At 39.6% G+C, this 24,209-nt stretch overlaps 1 protein-coding gene across 11 annotated transcripts in view; it reads right to left on the reverse strand.

Annotated features, from left to right (window-relative positions):
- The window catches only part of CEP128 (centrosomal protein 128), a 475,959-nt gene that overhangs the window by 77,843 nt on the left and 373,907 nt on the right, over nucleotides 1-24,209 (reverse strand). For 9 of the 11 annotated variants that reach the window (XM_061429611.1, XM_061429609.1, XM_061429607.1 and 6 more), the window contains one exon: nucleotides 4,767-4,856. The exons of the other annotated variants lie outside the window; for them this stretch is intronic. In XM_061429611.1, coding sequence (XP_061285595.1) covers nucleotides 4,767-4,856 — 90 coding nt within the window. The remainder of the gene's footprint in view (nucleotides 1-4,766; nucleotides 4,857-24,209) is intronic. 11 annotated transcript variants of the gene reach the window in all.

Genomic DNA, 24,209 nt, shown 5'->3' on the forward strand with positions numbered 1-24,209 from the left:
AAACCTAGACAGCATATTAAGGTCTGTATAGTCAAAGCTATGGTTCTCCAGTAGTCATGTACAGATGTGACAGTTGGACCATATTTAAAGCTGAACACTGAAGTTTGATGCTTTCCAATTGTGGGGCTGGAGAAGACTCTTGGGGACTCTCAAATCAGTCAATCCTAAAGGAAGTCGCCCTGAATATCATTGGAAGGACTGATGCTAAGGCTGAAGGCCCAATACTTTGGCCACCTGATGGGAAAAGTCAACTCACTGGATAAGACCCTGATGCTGGCAAAGACAGAAGGCAAAATGAGAAGAGGGTAACAGAGGATGATTGTTAGATGGCACTACCGAGTCAATGGCATGAATTTGAGCAAACTCTGGGACACAGTAAGGGACAGAGTAACCTGGCGTGCTGCAGTCCATGGGGTTAGAGTCAGACATGACTTAGCCACTGAACAACAACAACGAGGGAAACGTCTTGATAGCTTATGGTGAACGATGTCAGATTCGTGATCTCCGAAGAAGAAGATTTAGCTTTGGGACCAGGGACCAGGCTTGATCACTCAAAAGCTTTTGCGTTGCAGAGTTTTATTAAAGTGAAAAAGAGACATGGAAAGCTTCTGACACAGACATCAGAAGGGGGATGGAGCATGACCCCTCGCTAGTCTTAGCAAGGGAGCTATATACTTTTTAAATTAGTTATTACAATAAATCAAAGCAATCTCTCAAGGTTGTACAGATCTTACTAGACCCATTCCCATAATTTACATTTTAAGGTAACAGGATTAGCCAGAAGGTTTTCAGGAAGGAGAAACTGTCCTCAAGCAGGATATATTGTTGTTATATAATCCTTAGTACAGAGTTTAAACTGAGTTGTTTGTTGTGTAATCATCAGTTCTGGGCTTAAAGAAAAAAAAAATTATGTGACTAAGACTAAGGAATGTAGAGAAAAAAAAATGTTTGTCCTTCCCCCTCCTTTACAATTCCAGACCCCAATCCCCGCTTTGAGAGCCCCAGATCCCTTTCTCCTCCTCAGGGACCCCATACTTCTTATCAACCTGCCTAGGAATTGACTCTCTTAGTCTAAGAAAAACCTAAAAGGGCAACAATTATTTTAATATTTACTTTTAAGGATTATACATACAGTCACTGCATAGTCCTTGAGACAATGAAACATGCTGTTATTATCCTCTAGTGTTAATACTGCATACCATTTCTAACTGAAAACAATAATGCTAGAAATCACCTTTTAATTTATTTTGGGCTTGACAAGATCAAGTAAGGTGAGCTGTATTTTGGGGAGGCCAATAGCACCTGTACTATAAAAAAAGATTTTTTTAACTTTTTAGCCCGAGGCTATCAACCTGTCGTGAGCTGTACATATTCCTTTGCTAGTTGGTCACAATGGGGTGTACATTAGAATTCATGAATAAACCAAAGCAAATTCATTACATCACTGGAGATGGGAACATATTTGTGAGCTAAGTTAGGACATGAGTGCTAAATGGATAGTTGGTATCTGCATCCCTGATCATTAACAGCTTATTTGACTCAGCTGAGCCAATCAACGAACCACATTGGCTCATCCATCCCACCTAAGAAATTAAATAGAGGTTCTTAGGTCTAAATACTCAAGAGTTCTTCTGCTTCTGGTAAGAGTAGTTGTACAGATCTACTGACTCTTTCATGATAACACAGTCTTTTTCAAGCATTTTTGAAATATATTTGTTATCAAACAAAAAATGCACAATAATGGCATAAAAATTTAACAAGAGTCTCTACTTTTTCCAACTCTAAGAAATAGTACAAGTATAGACTAATTCTGGAAACTTTTCTGGGACTGACGGGCCATGATGGCCATATAACTTTCAAAAAAAGAAAATCTACAATGAGGACTTCCTCTCATTACTGTTCTAAAAGCACAATGCTTGTCTTCTGGAAGAAAAGTCCACTCAGCCTCTTCACCCAGAGAGAAAACTGCAGAGCTTTTTCCTGTCAATGTTAACTCGGTGTAAAGAACACCCACACCTTACCTGCTGCTTCCTATACGAAAGACATCAAATGAAAGGCAAATGTGTCCCATTTTTCCTTTATGCATTTCCACATGACAACTCATTACATTCAACAAACTGTCAATCAATTTTTGGTAATTAAAATAGAAATAATTTCAAATGTATTCTTTTCCATGCGTCAAGATATTAGAATGAAAGAACAGGCTTTTATTAACTACCACAAAAGATCACTGTTTCTTGAATTATGCTAGAAATTTAAAATAGATAAAAATTGTAAACAACCACAATGTTGCAACACAAAATAAAAACACCTTTAAGATGTAGCATAGCTTGGCTTTGAGTATACATGAGTCAATGATGTATACATAAAACTGCATGTTGTCTATTAAAAGTCAGACGAAGTTACTCTGTAGGCTAAAAAAACTTCCGAATGAATGACATTAGAGTAACTTGCAGCAGTTTTCCATTACCTAGTGTTCAATTTAGCCAGCATTATATACCTACAGTCAATCTTTGTTAACTCATTTCACCAGCTGCTTATGTGCCTTTTCAAATAATCTACTCCAGGGTTCAAAATAGCATAATGGAAAGGCAGCAAAGCAAACCACAGCAAGGCATCAGGATTTTATCTCAAACATTGTCAGTAAGAAAAGCCAACATTTGATTTATCAAGAAATACCAGTTTAAAGGGATGTATCATTTTCTAGCCTAGTAATGATCCTTGCTATCCTTGCGGACTAGAGAATCAGAAGCAGGAACTATCACAAAATTTAAGAACAGAGTCGGAGTGTGCACTCCACATTTCTGATCTGTTCTCTCACCCACTATCATTGCCAAATAGACAGCTGAGGCAGCCAGCTGGGCTTCTGGAGCTTTCTTCTGCTGTATTCTCAGGCTGGTGGTTCGGTTGGTGAGACTGTTGGTTACGAGGTCATTTCTGACTCCTGCACTTCCATTCAACACTATTCAGGAAAAGCTGAAGTTGCACTTCCATTGACGTGGGATGTGTATGTGGGTTTGTGGGGGCGGAGGAGAAAGATGAAGAGAGAGATATGGACATGGGGCTCTGTTGGTCGGTTTCAACAGAATTTACCACTGGAAAATGCAGCCAGAAAGGCTAGGGACGGGCTTTGCTTAAGTTTCCTGTAAACATTTCTGTTCAACAGTATGAAACTACCAAGACAATCTCAGATTGACCCTTTATGTTTCAGATCACAAAGCAATGCATGAGATTTCTCCCCCCACAACCCTCCCCTTTAAAATGAAGAATCACTGTTAAGTTTCTTCTTTAACACGCAATGTAACATGCTGCACAGCTGTGCACCTACAGGATAAGATTACATCCCAGATGAAGAGCAAAAGACAGAATTCTCTTTCTGCTGGTACTGCTCAGTTCCACAGGGAAACTTCCGGTAACATGCAACAAGAGTTCAGTGAATGACATCTAAGACTGGAGCACAACTAAAAGTTATTTGCAGATAATATAAAGGCCATGATTGTGTTTGGGGTAATGCAAATGACAAGCAATATAATTCCAAAGATTGACTGTCCCCAAAAAGTGATACAGGAATAGGAGTTGAGTACTAGGGGGAAAAGCTAACAACCCAGAAACCAGCATATCATATTTTTTTTTTCAAAGATTTACATTTTGAGAAATAAAGTACAGGTCTCCAGTTGTGAGGCTAGTCATATATCAGCTGAATATGCTCTGAACTCTTATGCAAATCATAGTGCAGTGGTGATTATGGGAAATTTATGAGTAGGTTTTTGTTATGCATAACTTATGGAAAACAATAGAATATGCTTTTTTTTTCAGGGTGTGTGTCTGACTGCCACCAAACATAGCTGATCTAATGAGACTCCCTGAGGTTAACACCCTTGTTTTCCTCAAGTGTACACATCTCTTGGGTTTCCAAGTGAAGAATTTTCACAAGGACACCCATAGAAACACAGAGCCCTTTGTCCCAAGCTCCTTCCTCTTGAATATTTGACTTTTAGCACTTTATTGTCAACTACCACACATGTCACATGGCTAAGTCATGAAATGACACAAAGCTAACAGTCCACCTTGGGAATTAAATTGCTTACCTTTGAGCAATTCCAACAATCCACATCCTAATTTATATGTAGAATCATTTACTCAATTCTTTCCAGGAATTAAAATATAAGAAACATGGTATTAGAGACTCTCCCTTCCTCACACCCATATTCCTTCTGTGGGCTACTGTGTACAGATCTCTCTCACCATTCTATACAAAGACAGAGACTACTGTTCAGAATTAACAATTAAGATATAAAACAGTTGTTTTATTTATTTATTTATTTTAAATTTTATTTTATTTTTAAACTTTACAAATTGTATTAGTTTTGCCAAATATCAAAATGAATCCGCCACAGGTATACATGTGTTCCAATAATATATTTGGCTGACAAAACTCAGGCTTTTCTTGCTTCTAATTCAGTTTGACTAAGCTTAGAACAATTACTGATCTCCATTTTTTTTAATATACAAGTACAGGGAGGAAGAGAAAGATGGGTAGAGGATTTAAAACAAGCCTTAGATTATCTGTATTCTGATAATCAATGGTGCACTATTCTTAGTATCTATGAAAACTGGAGGAAAAACTCCAACAACTTAGTTTTCAGTTGAACTTCTGAGAAGCATACCTGAAGGCTAACTTACCCTGTATGTCCTGAAAGAAAGTAGATGTATTTTGACATTTCAGTTCCAAATACCCTAAATAGTCTACCTATGAAATACTTAACTGCTTTTTCTTCAAATTGAGCTTCTTTCTGATTTTTCATTGCAGTCTGACTAGCATCTTCCGAAGGTGGCATTTTAAATAGTAGCTTTGGCTGTTTAAGAGAGAATGTAAGTAAAGAAAAAGTGTTGGCAAGCTCTATTATCTTAAAATAACTTAAAGCACTATAAATAGTAATAGCTATAGAAATAACACTAAGAGGATCATAATAATTTCTAATGATTTTTAAAATTTCTGCATTTAGAGAAAATGACATCACATAGGATTTTAAAATGTTCTCTGAAATAACTAACTACCCAAATGAAAGTCACAAATTTTAGGGAAAACATTATTTGAATTTTAAAATATTTTACTCTCCAGGATTATAAATAAAAGAGTAGTGATTCATTTCAAAATATCCCCAGTTGTTTTGCTTTCAAAATCATCCCTGGAAGTAACTGAGCCCAGATCCCAAAGTCTACGGAATGAAAGAGCAAATAAGATGTGAGTTGTTAGCAGATGTACGTGGGCAGTTTTAGCTGGTAATGAAAGCTATTCAACACTAATAACCTTACCTGTGGATAATGGGCCACTAATGCAGTGTGACTCTGCAGTTCAGGAAGGTCTGACTACACCCCAAATTATCCTTTCCTTCAATTTGCAAAATTATTTAAAATTCTACCAACAGAAATTTATTCTTTGAGGAAGAATTCAAACATTAATTCCCCCTCGCCAGTTCATCTTTCAAAAGACAGGCAATTTTGAGACTGAAAACTATTAAAGTTTAGTTTACTCCAAGGCAGAGGTCAGCAAGGTAGGAAGTAGGTCACTCCAACCCGCTGCCTGTCTTTATAGGTCCACCAGCTAAGAATGGTTTTCACATTTTTATTTGGTTGGAAAACAATCAATACTTCATAACATGTCAACATGATAAGAAATTTAAATTTCACTTTCCATAAATAAAGTGTTGTTAGAATATAGCCCACTCATTTCTTTACATACTTTATATGGGTATTTTCATTCTATGATATCAGAGTTGAGTTGCTGCATGAGAGGGTATGGCCTGTGAAAGTATGAAAATATTTAGAACCTGGTCCTTTACAGGAAGTCTGGCCACCTTCTTTTCTAAGGTGTTGGTATCCTATGAGAATTACTTCCAGTCTCACAAGAGGTCACCCTGGAGCAAACCTTGTAAGGTTCTGGAAGGAGAAGACAAGGTGAGACATACAGACCAGGGATAAGAAAATAAAGTAAGAACCAGAAAAATTTTATTCAACTTTTAAACCATTCTCAGGCCATATAAGTTTCTTCCCTTTGTCCTTTATCTCTTTAATCCACCATTTGTTCTTTCCTTCTGGTGTCTTTCCCTACTTCATTGCTTCCTTTCTTGCTACCTCCCTCCCTTCTACCTATTTATTCATTTAATTAATATACCCATTCATCCCTGTTTATTGACAGATACACTATGGTTGACACTGAGTAGACAGTTATCAACAAGAAAGATAAGGTCTCTCTGCCTTCACAGAGCCTACATATCAAAGGAGAAGACAGGCACATGAATGGAGCAGATATCCAGGAACTGTGATGGGGGTAAGGGCAGAGGGTTGCTTTAGACAGGTTAATTAGGTTTAGTTCCCAAGAAGAGGTGATATTTGAGCAGAGACTCTAAAGGATGAAAAAGAGCTATCATTGAAAGAGTGAAGGGAAAAGCATTATGTACAGTGAGAGGGAGTAGCAAAGGCACAGCTCCTGGTATAGGAAAGAATTTCATTAATTTAATGAATAAAAAGACACTGGAACGTGCATCGCGGTTGCTAAGGAAAACACTCCTTTAAATTGCCACTATCATAAGAATCAACACTACTTATTAAAAGCTTATTATTTGCAAAAATTGTATTGGGTGTTTCTCATGTATGTTCTCATTTAATGCTCACAAAAACCCTCAGTAGGTGAAAATTATTAATTTCATTCATTTAAGTCAGAGAAACAGACTTCAATCATATATGTACTTTAAATTTCACACTGTAATTAAATGTTGGCACTTAGACTGTAATCCGGGTCCACCTGACTCAAAGGAGTCTATACTAACTCTGAGAGACAAGTTGAAGTGTGTGCATGTATACATGGGTATGGATGTCTGTGTGTGTATGTATATGTATATTTGTTTATTTAACAGATCTGCAGAATGGAGTAGTGGCAATTCCACTCGCTGACAGTGCAGTTCTATGAGCAAATAGTCAATAAGTGGCAGGGTTACCATCAGGGTTATTTGTGTATGCAGATTACATTCCAGTAGGATATCCTGGAAAGCTGTTCTAGAGTCTTTTCTCAAAATTACACAGGCCAGAAAACCTCATTTTTGACAGATGTCATGCGACAATGTTACAAAACACTGTATCACAATGAAATATAATGTTCAAATAAAAACCATTAACTGACTACTTCTTAATATTTATTTCACTGTGTAATAAAAAGGATTATATTTTTGCCATGACTTTCTCAAGTAGGTTGCAACTCTTTCTGACTTCTGGGTCTGACATTAGGCCACCTGAAAACACACAGTCAAAACCACGAGGGAAACAGCAGAAGGATATAGGAAAGCAAAGATTTACACTTAATTAGCACTGATGTTGTGCAGTTAAATGGCACCTCTATAGTGCTGGTCTCTCGGTTCTTTTAGATCTGAGCTATAGGAGATTAGATTCATCACTGAGCTCATAAATGGTCTCTTTCCTTCAACCTGGTTCCGTCTGTGACAAATTTAATAGTTCTCTCTAACAATGTAATGAGAACCAGAGGTTTCAAATATAACCGGAATGTAGTAAAGCTCATGGAATCCCTTGTAAGTAGTATGTTTTTATTTTATTTTATGGGAAAATATAGAAATATTATTAATAGACGTCAAATGTTATTTATTAGCATGTTAATAAGGCTTTAGACTTTTAAAAGTAAACACTGAACTTCTAACAAATTAAACTTAGAATAGTAAGTGTAAGGTAGATACTCTGGCAAAGGAATGCACTTCAGAATTAATTTTTTAAAACCAAAATAATCACCAATTAGGATAAAAGGACAAAGATATAAAAGCAGACGTTTATTAGTCATTTTTTCAGCTCAGTTTAGTTCTATGGCATTTTGCACAATTTAAAATTTATGCAAACGTTTTCAGTGTTGCCTTTAATTTTTGCCAGAATATTTTGAACCTGCTTTAAAACTGAAATTGAAGAAGCCTAAGGAGGGCTCTAATAACAACTTTCTTCAGTCTGTTTATTTAAAACATGATGAATAAGCAAAAAGAAAAGGTGCAGAATTGGAAAGAAAAACGATCCCTTCTCCTTCTTAGAAGTGTTTGAGATTACTGGATTGCTCGGACTCTTGCACCAGGAACTGACATCTTCCTCACGTATTCACAGCCACATACACAGCAACACGCTTAAGTCAGTCTACACATGTAAGCTGAGGGTCTAGGGGTTTACAAGTAGACAAAGTTACAGAAAGGCAGGAAGAACTTTCACTAATGATACCCCAGCGTCGCCTGACTTACTTAATGCACTCTCTCAAATTGGTTTCACTACTTATAGTCTTTTCTCTTGAGGGAGTTAGTGAGTATTTTACCACAGGTCAGTTCAGTCGCTCAGTCATGTCTTACTCTTTGTGACCCCATGGATTGCAGCACACCAGGCTTCCCTGTCGATCACCAACTCCTGGAGCTCGTTCAAGTTTGTGTCCATTGAGTTGGTGATTTTACCACATTAAATGCTTTATTTGTTTGATAATAAATCTAACAGAAAAAAATGAAAGATGTTTAAAGGCAAAAATGCCAGGAACCCAAACAAAAAGTGAAGAAATTCTGTCCTCCATAAGGTCATGAGGCATGTAAGTACAGTAGCACAGAAGATGACAAGCGAATTCTAACACAAGTACTAGCCCTGCCACTTACTGGGTAAACAAGCTATGCAGCTTAGCCTTCCTATCCATAAAGGAGAACAAAATTATCTTACAGATTCTGGCAAGGAATAAATGACATACATGAAGAAGTTTTAGCAGTTTTAGCACAGAGTATGACACAAAAGAATTGCTTGATAGCTATTAACATTACGCATTAAGAAAACAGAGGGTGATTTTTTTTTTTTCTCTTCTCCTTTAACATACAGATCATCACCCTCTGGGACTGATTTAGCCCAATCTTGAAGGAATTCAGATCAGATCAGATCAGATCAGATCAGTCGCTGAGTCGTGTCTGACTCTTTGCGACCCCATGAATCGCAGCACGCCAGGCCTCCCTGTCCATCACCAACTCCCAGAGTTCACTGAGACTCACGTCCTTCGAGTCAGTGATGCCATCCAGCCATCTCATCCTCTGTTGTCCCCTTCTCCTCCTGCCCCCAATCCCTCCCAGCATCAGAGTCTTTTCCAATGAGTCAACTCTTCGCATGACGTGGCCAAAGGACTGGAGTTTCAGCTTTAGCATCATTCCTTCCAAAGAAATCCCAGGGCTGATCTCCTTCAGAATGGACTGGTTGGATCTCCTTGCAGTCCAAGGGACTCTCAACAGTTTTCTCCAACACCACAGTTCAAAAGCATCAATTCTTCGGGGCTCAGCCTTCTTCACAGTCCAACTCTCACATCCATACATGACCACAGGAAAAACCATAGTCTTGACTAGACGGACCTTTGTTGGCAAAGTAATGTCTCTGCTTTTGAATATGCTATCTGCTGCTGCTGCTAAGTCACTTCAGTCGTGTCCGACTCTGTGCGACCCCATAGACAGCAGCCCACCGGGCTCCCCCGTCCCTGGAATTCTCCAGGCAAGAACACTGGAGTGGGTTGCCATTTCCTTCTCCAATGCATTAAAGTGAAAAGTGAAAGTGAAGTCGCTCAGTCATGTCCGACCTTCAGCGAACCCATGGACTGCAGCCTACCAGGCTCCTCCGTCCATGGGATTTTCTAGGCAAGAGTACTGGAGTGGGGTGCCATTGCCTTCTCCGGAATATGCTATCTAGGTTGGTCATAACTTTCCTTCCAAGGAGTAAGCGTCTTTTAATTTCATGGCTGCAGTCACCATCTGCAGTGATTTTGGAGCTCAGAAAAATAAAGTCTGACACTGTTTTCACTCTTTCCCCATCTATTTCCCATGAAGTGATTGGACCGGATGCCATGATCTTCGTTTTCTGAATGTTGAGCTTAAAGCCAACTTTTTCACTCTCTACTTTCACTTTCATCAAGAGGCTTTTGAGTTCCTCTTCACTTTCTGCCATAAGAGTGGTGTCATCTGCATATCTGAGGTTATTGATGTTTCTCCTGGCAATCTTGATTCCAGCTTGTGTTTCTTCCAGTCCAATGTTTCTCATGATGTACTCTACATATAAGTTAAATAAACAGGGTGAAAATATACAGCCTTGACGTACTCCTTTTCCTATTTGGAACCAATCTGTTGTTCCATGTCCAGTTCTAACTATTGCTTCCTGACCTGCATACAAATTTCTCAAGAGGCAGATCAGGTGGTCTGGTATTCCCAACTCTTTCAGAATTTTCCACAGTTTATTGTGATCCACACAGTCAAAGGCTTTGGCATAGTCAATAAAGCAGAAATAGATGTTTTTCTGGAACTCTCTTGCTTTTTCCATGATCCAGCACATGTTGGCAATTTGATCTCTGGTTCCTCTGTCTTTTCTAAAACCAGTTTGAACATCAGGAAGTTCACGGGTCACATATTGCTGAAGCCTAGCTTGGAGAATTTTGAGCATTACTTTACTAGCGTGTGAGATAAGTGCAATTGTGTGGTAGTTTGAGCATTCTTTGGCATTGCCTTTCTTTGGGATTGGAATGAAAACTGACCTTTTCCAGTCCTGTGGCCACTGCTGAGTTTTCCAAATTTGCTGGCATATTGAGTGCAGCACTTTCACAGCATCATCTTTCAGGATTTGGAATAGCTCCACTGGAATTCCATCACCTCCACTAGCTTTGTTCGTAGTGATGCTTTCTAAGGCCCACTTGACTTCACATTCCAGGATGTCTGGCTCTAGGTCAGTGGTCACACCATCATGATTATCTGGGTCATGAAGATCTTTTTTGTACAGTTTTTCTGTGTATTCTTGCCACCTCTTCTTAATATCTTCTGCTTCTGTTAGGTCCATACCATTTCTGTCCTTTATTGAGCCCATCTTTGCATGAAATATTCCCTTGGTATCTCTGATTTTCTTGAAGAGATCTCTAGTCTTTCCCATTCTGTTGTTTTCCTCTATTTCTTTGCATTGATCGTTGAAGAAGGCTTTCTTATCTCTTCTTGCTATTCTTTGGAACTCTGCATTCAGATGCTTATATCTTTCCTTTTCTCCTTTGATTTTCGCTTTTCTTCTTTTCACAGCTATTTGTAAGGCCTCCCTAGACAGCCACTTTGCTTTTTTGCATTTCTTTTCCATGGGGATGGTCTTGATCCCTGTCTCCTGTACAATGTCACGAACCTCATTCCATAGTTCATCAGGCACTCTATCTATCAGATCTAGGCTCTTAAATCTATTTCTCACTTCCACTGTCTAATCATAAGGGATTTGATTTAGGTCATACCTGAATGGTCTAGTGGTTTTCCCTACTTTCTTCAATTTAAGTCTGAATTTGGCAATAAGGAGTTCATGGTCTGAGCCACAGTCAGCTCCTGGTCTTGTTTTTGCTGACTGTATAGAGCTTCTCCATCTTTGGCTGCAAAGAATATAATCAATCTGATTTCGGTGTTGACCATCTGGTTTTGTCCATGTATAGAGTTTTCTCTGTGACAGGAATTAACAAAGGCTAAATAAGTATTTACTAATAGACTGAACCATAACATGAGTGAGTTTCCAAGATCCCAGACTAGGAAAATGCTCTGTTTATTTACATTCTGGAAAATCAGCCAGGCATGGGAATGGGAGATAGCCCTTGATGTGAGAACTGTTGATATCCGATTGATATGTAGAACCTTGGAGATTTGTTTTATGAGTTGGTAGAAATTGCTTCAGCCAGAAATGTATCACTGTTGAGTGTTTATTTCCAAATGTGCTGTACATCACCATCTTTAGAGTACTGCTTTTCACAACTGTCATTGTTATCAAGAGATAAAATAGATAAACATAGAGAAAACAATTTATTCTTGCTGTTCAGTCAATCAGTTGTGTCCGACTCTTTGCAACCCCATAGACTATAGCACACCAGGCTTCCCTGTCCTTCACCATCTCCCAGAGCTTGCTCAAACTCATGTCCATTGTGTCAATGATGCCATCCAACCATCTCATCCTCTGTCATCCCCTTCTCCTCCTGCCTTCAATCTTTCTCAGTATCAGGCTCTTTTGCAATGAGTCAGTTCTTCACATCAGGTTGCCAAAGTATTGGAGTTTCAGCTTCAGCTTCAGCATCAGTACTTTCAGTTAAGGTTCAGGACTGATTTCCTTTAGGATGGACTGGTTTGATCTCCTTGAGTCCAAGGGACTCTCAAGAGTCTTCTCCAACACCACAGTTCAAAAGCCATCAGTTCTTCGGTGCTCAGCCTTCTTTATCATCCAACTCACATCCATACATGACTACCAGAAAAACCATAGCTGTGACTAGATGGATCTTTGTCGGCAAAGTAACGGATGTCGCTGCTTTTTAATGCTTTCTAGGTTGGTCACAACTTTTCTTTCAAGGAGCAAGCGTCTTTGAATTTCATGGCTGCAGTCAACATCTGCAGTGATTTTGGAGCCCCCCAAATTAAAGTCTGTCACTGTTCCCACTGCTTCCCCATCTATTTGCCATGAATTGATGGGACAAGATGCCATGAAATTAGTTTTCTGAATGTTGAGTTTTAAGCCAACTTTTTCACTCTCCTCTTTCACTTTCATCAAGAGAACACAATATTATGACCTAAAGGTTTGTGTTCCCACAGAATTCACTGGTTGAAATCCCAATCTCCAATGTGATGATATTAGAAGCTGGGATCGTTGGGAAGTGATCAGGTCAGAGGTGGAGCCCTCATGAAAGGATCATGCCCTCATCAATGAGACTCCAGCTTGCTCTCTGTCTGCTATGAACCAGGAAGAAGCCTGGATACGGAATTTAAGTCTGCCAACATAAATCCTGAATACAGATAGTGAATCGGCCTTGATCTTACACTTCCTGACTCTCAGAACTGTGGGAAACAATTGTTTCCAGTTTAAACCACTCAGTCCATGGTATTTTTGTTATAGCAACCAGAATGGACTAAAACAGCCTACTGGTAGGCTGTCCAAAGTTTGAGGCTGATCTCAGGATATGACCTGAGAAGAACAAGCAGATACACATTATGGAGTATGGTCTTGAACTGATTACTTACACTGCAACCCAAATGAAACTATCCCAAGCTATAAGGTGATAGCTGACTCTGGAAATGTGGACAAAACTCCCAGCCAAACCCAGCACTGGGAAACATCATAACAGGCTTGACGGTTTTCATTTCTCACAAGAACACTTAAGTTGCTCTCTGAGCTTAGACTGTGATGAAGGGACAAGGGGATGTATTCTGGAAGTATTGCTTTTTATGATGTCAACTGCAAAGGGGATGTTGTATAGAGACAGATAAAATAAATCCCCGCCTTGTGGCAGCAATTTATAAAATCTGTAACACATATTTAGTTCATTTTCACTACTGAGGTTTTTAGCAAACTTTCTGTACAGGGTGATATTTGGGCTTTAGAGTTCGAAGACTACATTTTGTCTTTGCATTTTAAAAATATTTCCAAATAGCATCGGTTTTTTAGAAACTTTTTAAGAAGTCTGATTCAAGGAGACTGCTGAATCTTGAGGACTTATACTTTTCATCTCTTTGGATAAACAGAACCAGCCATGGTTTTATACTTTTTTATTCTAAAAAGAAAACAATCCAGTCAATCAACTTCCATACACTCAGATACAATAGTTCACTCTCAAGGTATTCTATTTTCTACTTTTATTCTGTCATAAATTTGGAATTAAAATTAAGTTGCAAATTTCAGGTAAAATAGGATGATAAAATTTAATGATCACTAAAATTTCAAGTGGAATCTATTTTACCAGGCTTGGTTCTCTGCTCTCCTGAGGCCTCTTGATATAGTACATCGAAGTCTGCAAATCTAATTGGCTGAGAACCCTGCCTGACCCTAATATAGACTGCTAATGTTTTATCTCTTCTGAGAACTCATACCAAATGTAAGGCTTGTTAAGTCTCTTCACCTTTTGAGAAAACAGAGATTTTAATGAACCATTAAGTCATCTAGCCCTGAAAGGGGCAAAGTGTTGCCAATGGTCCATCCCCCATAATAACCCAGGTGTTGTTTTAAGTCATTGCTTAGGCCCATTATTCTTTAATCAAACATCAGAAAAAAAAAAGAAAAAGAAACAGTTACACAGAGAGATCTGCCTACATTTTGAAGAATGCATCTTGGGAAGAATAAGTTCATATGCATTACATTTTTGTTTCTGGAAATTGTAGAAGCTCCATTATAACTTTCAGAGTCATCTGAAGGATAAGGAAGATACTGAATTTACCTTCCAGTTGAATAAAGCCTTAAATAGTCCATCCCAATTTATCAATTTATTCAAATTGGGACTCCTAAAAATGTACTTTAGTATCTCCTAAGCAATTTAGAATCCCTGGGGAAATTTAAATTTCTTTTACCAAACCCTCAACTCTTCTGGAGACCCAGCGGTAGAATGGAACACCCCATATCACCCTCACTGTCCTTTCTGAAGTAATGCAAGGACTCTTAGCTATCCCTAGCCCCATTTTCTACCCAAATGGCTAAAATCCCTAAACCATTATGGAGTTTGAAAATCCAGGTCGGGCTTTCTACAGTCAGGCAGGATGACTGACAGCAAAACCACAGAAATTGCCCAGTTGGCCTGACACTAGCCCAGTTTATAACATGGCTGCTCATTAGGGGAGGACTGGCCATCCACGGGGACTACTGGCTTAACGCCCTATACTGTCAGCATCTTGCAGAGCAATTAATTTGCCTGGGTCAGTTTTCTGTCTTTGGTGGTTTTTCTTGCCCAGTTTATCTCCAGTGAAGTGACTGCTAGCTGTATACTGGAATTCTTTTCCATATTATAATATACTCATTAATATTTATTAGACTTATTCCAAAAGAACCAAGAAATTCGAGTTTAATTTTTTTCTTCAAAACAGCACACTGCCATAGGCTACTCTATAAGCAGTTGAAATGAAGCAATGACTGAGAAAAAGATTATCTTCTCTTTCTGGCTCATTTCAAATGCTTTTGCCTAAGCACTATTAAAATGACAAAAACAAAATTGCACACCTGCCCCTTCACTCTCAAAACATTTCTAAAAAAATTAATCAAATCCTTCAAATGGAAGAACCCAGACTATTTTTAAAAGTTATCTAGTTATAATTAAATATAATTATGGGTCATTTGAAAAACAAGTCAATAATGCCACTTAATGTCCTTAAAGGCCAAAGCTTCTGAAATGTCTTAAAAAATAGTACTGTTTCAAAAAACATAAATCCAATTTTTAAAAACTAAATGAAGGATTCATCTAATTTTAAATGAAAGTACTGATACTGAAGAAAGTCTCCAGAAATACTTGTGACATTTATAGATCCTACTATTAAAATGTTCCCTATTTCTGAAAATAATGAGACTGCTGTTCACACGCAGCCCATATACTCAATTTCATTACTGCCGCATGCAACTGTTTTCCCTTTATCATTATACTTAGTAGCTATCCAAACTTAACACATCCTTTAGCAAAATCGTAACTGCCCAGTGGAAGAGAGGGGAAGGGAAGGAGGTGGTGAGGGAGGGGGTCCATGAGTGCAGGTCTCAGGAGGGCAGCGACGTTTCTTCTTTCAATGCCCAGCGTGCAGCACACAGCCGGTGCAGAGCAGGTGCAAATAAACAGTCCACATATGGAACTGGTATTTTGGAGGACCTGCCAGATACCAAGGTTTATACATTTCTAATCATAGTTAATCCTCTCAACGGGCTTATGAAGTCAGCAATATTACTAGCCCTAATAGACATGAATACTGCTTAAATGACCTAAGGATGACCTAGTAAAAGATGAAGATGAATAAGAAAAATCATGTTCATAATCATCTATTTTTATATCATTTAAAATAAAACCAAAACAACCAGATGATGGTAAGTTAGAATAAGAGCAGGGCCATAATCACATTTCAGATACTCTGTTAAGTGACTGTCATAGATAGCAATCTGAAGCTTTTCATAACTAAGCATGATACTGTTTTGGTGTGCTCTGCATTCTGGGGTTCACAAAGCGACAAGAGGGAAAGCAAGAATTTGATGAGGGGTGAACCAGGTAGGCTGGAGATTTAAAAACTAAAAACAAATACAGCAGCAACACCTACCACTAGCAGCATCACAAGCAAGGTGTCAGTCACTGAATACTTCTCAATTAAATTGAAGAAAAATGTATTACCTTTTGTGTATATTTAAAATGTTTCAGCTGATTTGCAGCAGATTAAGGAAGGGACTTGATATTTCAATGTACCTCAAACTTACATGCAAATAGCACTGTGATACAGCACCACACATTTATAGTCAAAAACAATACTTGGTTTTTAAGAAGAGCAGCACACAATGTAACTGCAAATGAATGTCACAAAAAAGAAAAAAAGAAGAAAAAAACAGACAGCGCTAAACTCCAGTGAAGAATTTTGGTAATTGCCAGCTGCACTGTAAAAATCACTGTCAAATATGTTTGTCTCCATTGTTTGTGATTCCTCTAAAGAATGAAAAAAAAAAGTCCTCTCTGCTGCCCACACCCCCTCCACCATTTGATCCTTTTCTATTCCCATACACAACAAATAACTCACTTATTGACATTTTGTTCCAGTTCTACTTTCAAGGTGGGAGAAGACAGCAGCAAAGAGAGGAGGGGGAGTGAAAGTAAGTGTCTGTGTGTGCGTCTGTGCACGCGTGCACGCGTGTGTTTGTACAGGAATGACATGGAAGTCGACTACCGTGCAGGGATGGTTGCTGCTTTGGTAATGGGTAGACCTCACAGAGAACCAGGAAATCAGTTCAGTTCACTCACTCAGTCGTGTCCGACTCTTTGTGACCCCATGAATCGCAGAACACCAGGCTTCTTGGTCCATCACCAACTCTCAGAGCTTACTCAAATTCATGCCCATTGAGTCCGTGATACCATCCAACCATCTCACCCTCTGTCGTCAGCTTATCCTCCCACCTTCAATCTCTCCCAGAATCAGTGTCTTTTCCAAGGAGTCAGTTCTTCGCATCAGGTGGCCAAAGTACTGGAGTTTCAGCTTTAGCATCAGTCTTTCTAATGAATATTCAGGACTGATTTCCTTTAGGATGGACTGGGTGGGTCTCCCTGCAGGCCAAGGGACTCCCAAGACTCTTCTCCAACACCGCACTCCAAAAGCATCAATACTTCGGTGCTCAGCTTTCTTCACAGTCCAACTCTCACATCCACACATGACCACAGGAAAAATCATACTTTTGACCAGACATATCTTTGTTGGCAAAGTAATGTCTCTACTTTTTAATATGCTGTCAAGGTTGGTCATAACTTTCCTTCCAAGGAGTAAGCGTCTTTTAATTTCATGGCTGCAGTCACCATTTGCAGTGATTTTGGAGCCTATGAAAATAAACTCTGACACCGTTTCCATTTTTTCTCCATCTATTTGCCATGAAGTGATGGGACCAGATGCCATGATCTTAATTTTCTGAATGTTGAATTTTAAGCCAATTTTTTCCCTCTCCTCTTTCACTTTCATCAAGGGGCTCTTTAGTTCTTCTTCGCTTTCTGTCATATGGGTGGTGTCATCTGCATATCTGAGGTTATCAATACTTCTCCCAGCAATCTTGATTGCACTATCTGCTTCATCCAGCCTGGCACTTCACATGATGTGCTCTCCACAGAAGTTAAATAAGCAAAGTGACAATATACAGCTTTCACATACTCCTTTCCTGATTTGGAACCAGTCTGTTGTTCCATGTCCAGTTCTAACTGTTGTTTCTTGACCTACATACAGATTTCTCAGGAGGCAGGTCAGGTGGTCTGGTATTCCCATCACTTGAAGAATTTTCCATGGTTTGTTGGGATCCACACAGCCAAAGGCTTTGGCATAGTCAATAAAGCAGAAGTACATGTTTCTCTGGAACTCTCTTGCTTTTTTGATGATCCAGTGGATGTTGGCAATTTGATCTCTGTTTCCTCTGCCTTTTCTAGATCCAGCCTGAGCATCTGGAAGTTCATGGTTCACTTATTGCTGAAGCCTGGCTTGGAGAATTTTGAGCATTACTTTACTAGCGTGTGAGATGAGTGCAATTGTGCAGTAGTTTGAGCATTCTTTGGCATTGCCTTTCTTTGGGATTGGAATGAAAACTGACCTTTTCTAGTCCTGTGGCCACGGCTGAGTTTCCAAATTTGCTGGCAGACTGAGTGCAGCACTTTTGCAGCATCATCTTTTGGATTTGAAAGAGCTCAACTGGAATTCCATCACCTTCACTAGCTTTGTTCGTAGTGATGCTTCCTAAGGCCCACTGGCTTCGCATTCCAGGATGTCTGGCTCTAGGTGAATGATCATACCATCATGGTTATCTGGGTCATGAAGACTTTTTTGGATAGTTCTATTCTTGCCACCTCTTCTTAATATCTTCTGCTTCTGTTAGGTCGAACCATTTCTGTCCTTTATTGTGCCCATCTTTGCATGAAATGTTCCCTTGGTATCTCTAATTTTCTTGAAAAGATCTCTAGTCTTTCCCATTCTATTGTTTTCCTCTATTTCTTTGCACTGATCACTGAGGAAGGCTTTCTTATCTCTCCTTGCTATTCTCTGGAACTCTGCATTCAAATGGGTGTATCTTTCCTTTTCTCCTTTGCCTTTTGCTTGTCTTCTTTTCTCAGGTGTTTATAAGGCCTCTTGGGACAACCATTTTGCCTTTTTGCATTTTTTTTTTCTTGGGGATGGTCTTAATCACTGCCTCTTGTACAATGTCACAAACCTCTGTCCATAGTTCTTCAGGCACTCTATCAGATCTAATCCCTTCAGTCTGTTTGTCACTTCCACCGTATAATTGTAAGGGATTTGATTTAGGTTATACCTGAATGGTCTAGTGGCTTTCCCTAATTTCTTCAATTTAAGTCTCAACAGGTGCCTATGAATAAGAGACGAGTAGGGGGGTATTCAGGCTTCCCTTATGGCTCCATCTGCAGTGCAGGTGACCTGGGTTTGATCCCTGGGTTGGGAAGATCCCCTGGAGAAGGGAATGCCAATCCACTCCAGTATTCTTGCCTGGAGAATTCCATGGACAGAGGAGCCTAGAGGGTTACAGTCAGACATAACTGAGCAATTAACACACACACACACACACACACAAAGTTGTACTCATTTGTTATTTAGTCAAATTTAATAGTACTGTGAAATGATGCTTTTGAACTGTGGTTTCGGAGAACACACTTGAGAGTCCCTTGGACTGCAAGGAGATCTAACCAGTCCATCCTAAAGGAAATCATTCCTGAATATTCATTGGAAGGACTGATGCTGAAGCTGAAATTTCAATACTTTGGCCACCTGATGTGAAGAGCTGACTCATTGGAAAAGACCCTGATGCTGGGAAAGATTGATGGTGGGAAGAGAAGAGGACAACAGAGGATGAGATGGTCGGGTGGCATCACTGACTCGATGCACATGAGTCTGAGTGAGCTCCGGGAGTTGGTGATGGACAGGGAGGCCTGGCGCGCTGCAGTCCATGGGGACACGACTGAGCGACTGAACTGAACTGAACGAGTAGTTACTATGTGAGACACTATGCTACCCAGGTGGTTTTTTGCAAAAGTGAATGACTTATTTCATAAATTACAGGAAATTACAGTTTTTATTTTAAATATATTAGCTAAGTGGATTCAAAGACTGAACAATTTTTTATTCAGGTAATATATTTGTTAGGCCTCCTGACATTATACTCTCTAGAATTTATTTTCTTTAGATCTTAGACTCCTTTGCAGGATTTTCATCCTTAGCCAATATTTAAGTGTTGGTGCTCCATAGATGGCAATCCACTCCAGTGTTCTTGCCTGCAGAATCCCAGGGACAGGGGAGCCTGGTGGGCTGCCATCTATGGGGTCGCACAGAGTCAGGCACGACTGAAGTGACTTAGCAGCAGCAGCAGCAGGGTTAAGTTTTAATTTTTTTATCTGACATACTTCCCTGAGTGTTCTCATAGATCCTATGACTTTTAGCATCATCTATAATATATGGAGACCAGAACTGATGACACCAAATTTCACACATCCAGTTCAACACAGGAACCCCTCTCTTACCATTGTTCCCTGGATGTTTTAAGGCACCCAAACCCAAATACCATGAAAGTGAACTAATCAACTCCCCCTTATCTCACATCCATCCATGAAGTTGCCCAATTAAGATACCTAAATGTCACTCTTAACTCTTTGCTTTAAACTTCCTAACAATCTAAAACTATTTCCGTGGTGACTCAGTTGGTAAAGAATCTGCTTGCAATGAGGGAGATTCCCGAATTGGGAAGTTCGATCCCCAGGTTGCAAAGATCCCCTGGAGAAGGGAATGGCAATATTCCAGTATTCTTGCCTAGAGAAGTCCATGGACAGAGGAGCCTTATCCTCATCCATCAGAGGACAGATAAAATGAAAACCACAGTCACAGAAAACTAACCAAACTGATCACATGGATCACAACCTTGTCTATTTCAGTGAAACTATGAGCCATGGTGGGCAGGGTCACCCAAGATGGACGGGTCATGGTGGAGAGTTCTGACAAAACGTGGTCCACTGGAGAAGGGAATGACAAACCACTTTGCCTTGAGAACCCATAAACAGTACAAAAAGGCAAAAAGATAGGACACTGAAAGATGAACTCCCCAGGTCAGTAGGTGCCAAATATGCTAATGGAGATCAGTGGAGAAATAACTGCAGAAGGAATGAAGAGCCAAAGCAAAAACAGCACCCAGTTGTGGATGTGACTGGTGATGGAAATAAAGTCCGATGCTGTAAAGAACAATATTGCATAGGAACCTGGAATGTCAGGTCCACGAATTAAGGTAAATTAGAAGTAGTCAAACAGGAGATGGCAAGAGTGAACATAGACATTTTAGGAATCAGAGAACTAAAGTGGACTGGAATGGGTGAATTTAACTCAGATGACCATTATATCTACTACTGTGGGCAAGAATCCCATAGAAGAAATGGAGTAGCCCTCATAGTCAACAAAAGAGTCCAAAATGCAGTATTTGGGTGCAATCTCAAAAATGACAGAATGATCTCTGTTCATTTCCAAGGCAAACCATTCAACACCCCAGTAAGCCAAGTCTATACCCCAACCACTAATGCTGAGGAAGCTGAAGTTGAACAGTTCTGTGAAGACATACAGGACCTTCTAGAACTAACACCCAAAAAAGATGTCCGTTTCATCATAGGGAACTGGAATGTAAAAGTAGGAAGTCAATAAACACCTGGAGTAATAGGCAAATTTGGCCTTGGAGTACAAAATGAAGCAGGGAAAAGTCTAACAGAGTTTTACCAAGAGAACGCACTGGTCATAGCAAACACCCTATTCCAACAACACAAGAGATGACTCTACTAATGGACATCACCAGATGGTCAATACCGGAATCAGACTGATTATATTGTTTGCAGCCAAAGATGGAGAAGCTCCATACAGTCAGCAAAAACAAAAGTGGGAACTGACTGTGGATCAGAGCATGAACTCATTATACAAAATTCAGACTTATTTTGAAAAAGTGCAGAAAACCACCAGAGCATTCAGGTATGACCTTAATCAACCCCCTTACAATTATACAGTGGGAGTGACAAATAGATTCAAGGAATTAGACCTGATAGAGTGCCTGAAGAACTATGGACAGAGGTTCGTGACATTGTACAGGAGGCAAGGATCAAGACTATTCCCAAGGAAAAGAAAATGCAAAAATGCAAAATGGTTGTCTGAGAAGGCCTTAAAAATGGCTGAGAAAAAAGAGAAGTTAAAAGCAAAGGAGAAAATGAAAGATATACCCATCTGAATACAGAGTCCAAGAATAGCAAGGAGAGATAAGAAAGCCTTCCTCAGTAATCAATGCAAAGAAATAGAGGAAAACAACATAATGGGAAAGACTAGAGATCTCTTCAATAAAATAATAGATACCAAGGGAACACTTCATGCAAAGATGGGCTGGATAAAGGATATGGACCTAACAGAAGCAGAGGATATTAAGAAGAGGTGGCAAGAATACACAAAAGAACTATACAAAAAAGATCTTCACGACACAGATAATCAAGATGGTGTGATCTCTCACCTAGAGCCAGACATCCTGGAACATGAAATCAAGTGGGCCTTAGGAAGAATCAATATGAACAAAACTATTGGAGATGATGGAATTCCAGTTGAGCAATATATTTCAAATATTAAAAGATGAGGCTGTGAAAGTGCTGCACTCAATATCCCAGCAAATTTGGGAAACTCAGCAGTGGCCACGGGGCTGGAAAAGGGCAGTTTTCATTCCAATCCCAAAGAAAGGCAATGCCAAAGAATGCTCAAACTACTGCACAATTGCACTCATCTCACACGCTAGTAAAGTAATGCTCAAAATTCTCCACGCCAGGCTGCAGCAATACATGAACCATGAACTTCCAGATGTTCAAGCTGGTTTTAGGAAAGGCAGAGGAACCAGAGATCAAATTGCCAACATCCGTTGGATTATCCAAAAAGCAAGAAAGTTCCAGAAAAACACTTATTCTGCTTCTGTGACAACACCAAAGCCTTTGACCACGTGGATAACAACAAACCGTGGAACATTCTTCAAGAGATGGGAATACCAGACCACCTGACAGGCCTGTTGAGAATTCTGTAGGTAGGTCAGGAAGCAACAGTTAGAACTGGACGTGTAACAACAGACTGGTTCCAAATAGGAAAAGGAGTACGTCAAGGCTGTATATTGTCACCCTGCTTATTTAACTTCTATGCAGAGTACATCATGAGAAATGCTGGGCTGGATGAAGCACAAGCTGCAATCAAGATTGCCAGGAGTAATATCAATAACCTCAGACACCAATCTAATGGCAGAAAATGAAGAAGAACTAAAGAGCTTCTTGATGAAAGTGAAAGAGGAGAGTGAAAAAGTTTGCTTAAAGGTCAGCATTCACAGAACTAAGATCATGGCATCTGGTCCCATCACTTCATGGCAAATAGATGGGGAAACAAGGGAAACAGTGACAGACTTTATTTTCTTGGGCCCCAAAATCACCACAGATGGTGACTGCAGCCATGAAATTAAAAGACGCTTACTCCTTGGAAAGAAAGTTATGACCAACCTAGACAGCATATTAAAAAGCAGAGACATTACTTTGCCAACAAAGGTCCATCTAGTCAAGGCTATGGTTTTTGCAGTGGTCATCTATGGATGTGAGAATTGGACTATAAAGAAAGCTAAGCGCCGAAGAATTGATGCTTTTGAACTGTAGTGTTGGAGAAGACTCTTGAGAGTCCCTTGGACTGCAAGGAGATCCAACCAGTCCATTCTAAAGGAAATCAGTCCTGAATATTCATTGGAAAGAATGATGCTGAAGCTGAAACTCCAATACTTTGGCCACCTGATGGAAGGGCTTACTCATTTGAAAAGACCCTGATGCTGGGAAAGACTGAAGGCAGAGGAGAAGGGGACAACAGAGGATGAGATGGTTGGATGGCATCACTGAACAGACATGAGTTTGAGTAAACTCCGGGAGTTGGTGATGGACAGGGAGGCCTAGCATGCTGCAATCCATGTGGTCACAAAGAGTCGGACATAATTGAGCGACTCAACCAAACTGAAGGCAACATTTAATGCAAAGATGGACAGCATAAAGGACAGAAATGGTATTGATCTAACAGAAATGGAAGATATTAAGAAAAGGTGTCAAGAATACACAAAAGAACTATACAAAAAAGTCTTCATGACCCAGATAACCCCTATGCTGTATTACTAACTTAGAGCCGGGCCTTAGGATGCATCACTACAAACAAAGCTAGTGGAGATGATGGAATTCCAGTTGAGCTCTTTCAAATCCTAAAAGACAGTGCTATAAAAGTGTTGCACTCAATATGCCAGAAAACTTGGTAAACTCAGCAGTGGCCATAGGACTGGAAAAGGTCAGTTTTCTTTCCAATCCCAAAAAAAGGTGATGCCAAAGAATGCTCAAACTACTGCACAATTACACTCATCTCACATGCTAGTGAAGTAATGCTCAAAATTCTCCAAGCCAGGCTTCAACAGTACAGCAACCGAGAACTTCCAGATGTTCAAACTGGATTTAGAAAAGGCAGAGGAACCAGAGGTCAAATTGCTAATATCCATTGGATCATCGAAAAACCAAGAGTTTCAAAAAAAACATCCACTTCTGCTTCAGTGACAACGCCAAAGCCTTTGTCTGTGTGGATCACAACAAACTGTGGAAAATTCTTCGAGAGATGGGAATA

The sequence above is a fragment of the Bos javanicus genome, chromosome 10 (assembly GCF_032452875.1).
Source record: "Bos javanicus breed banteng chromosome 10, ARS-OSU_banteng_1.0, whole genome shotgun sequence".
NCBI lineage: Eukaryota > Metazoa > Chordata > Mammalia > Artiodactyla > Bovidae > Bos > Bos javanicus.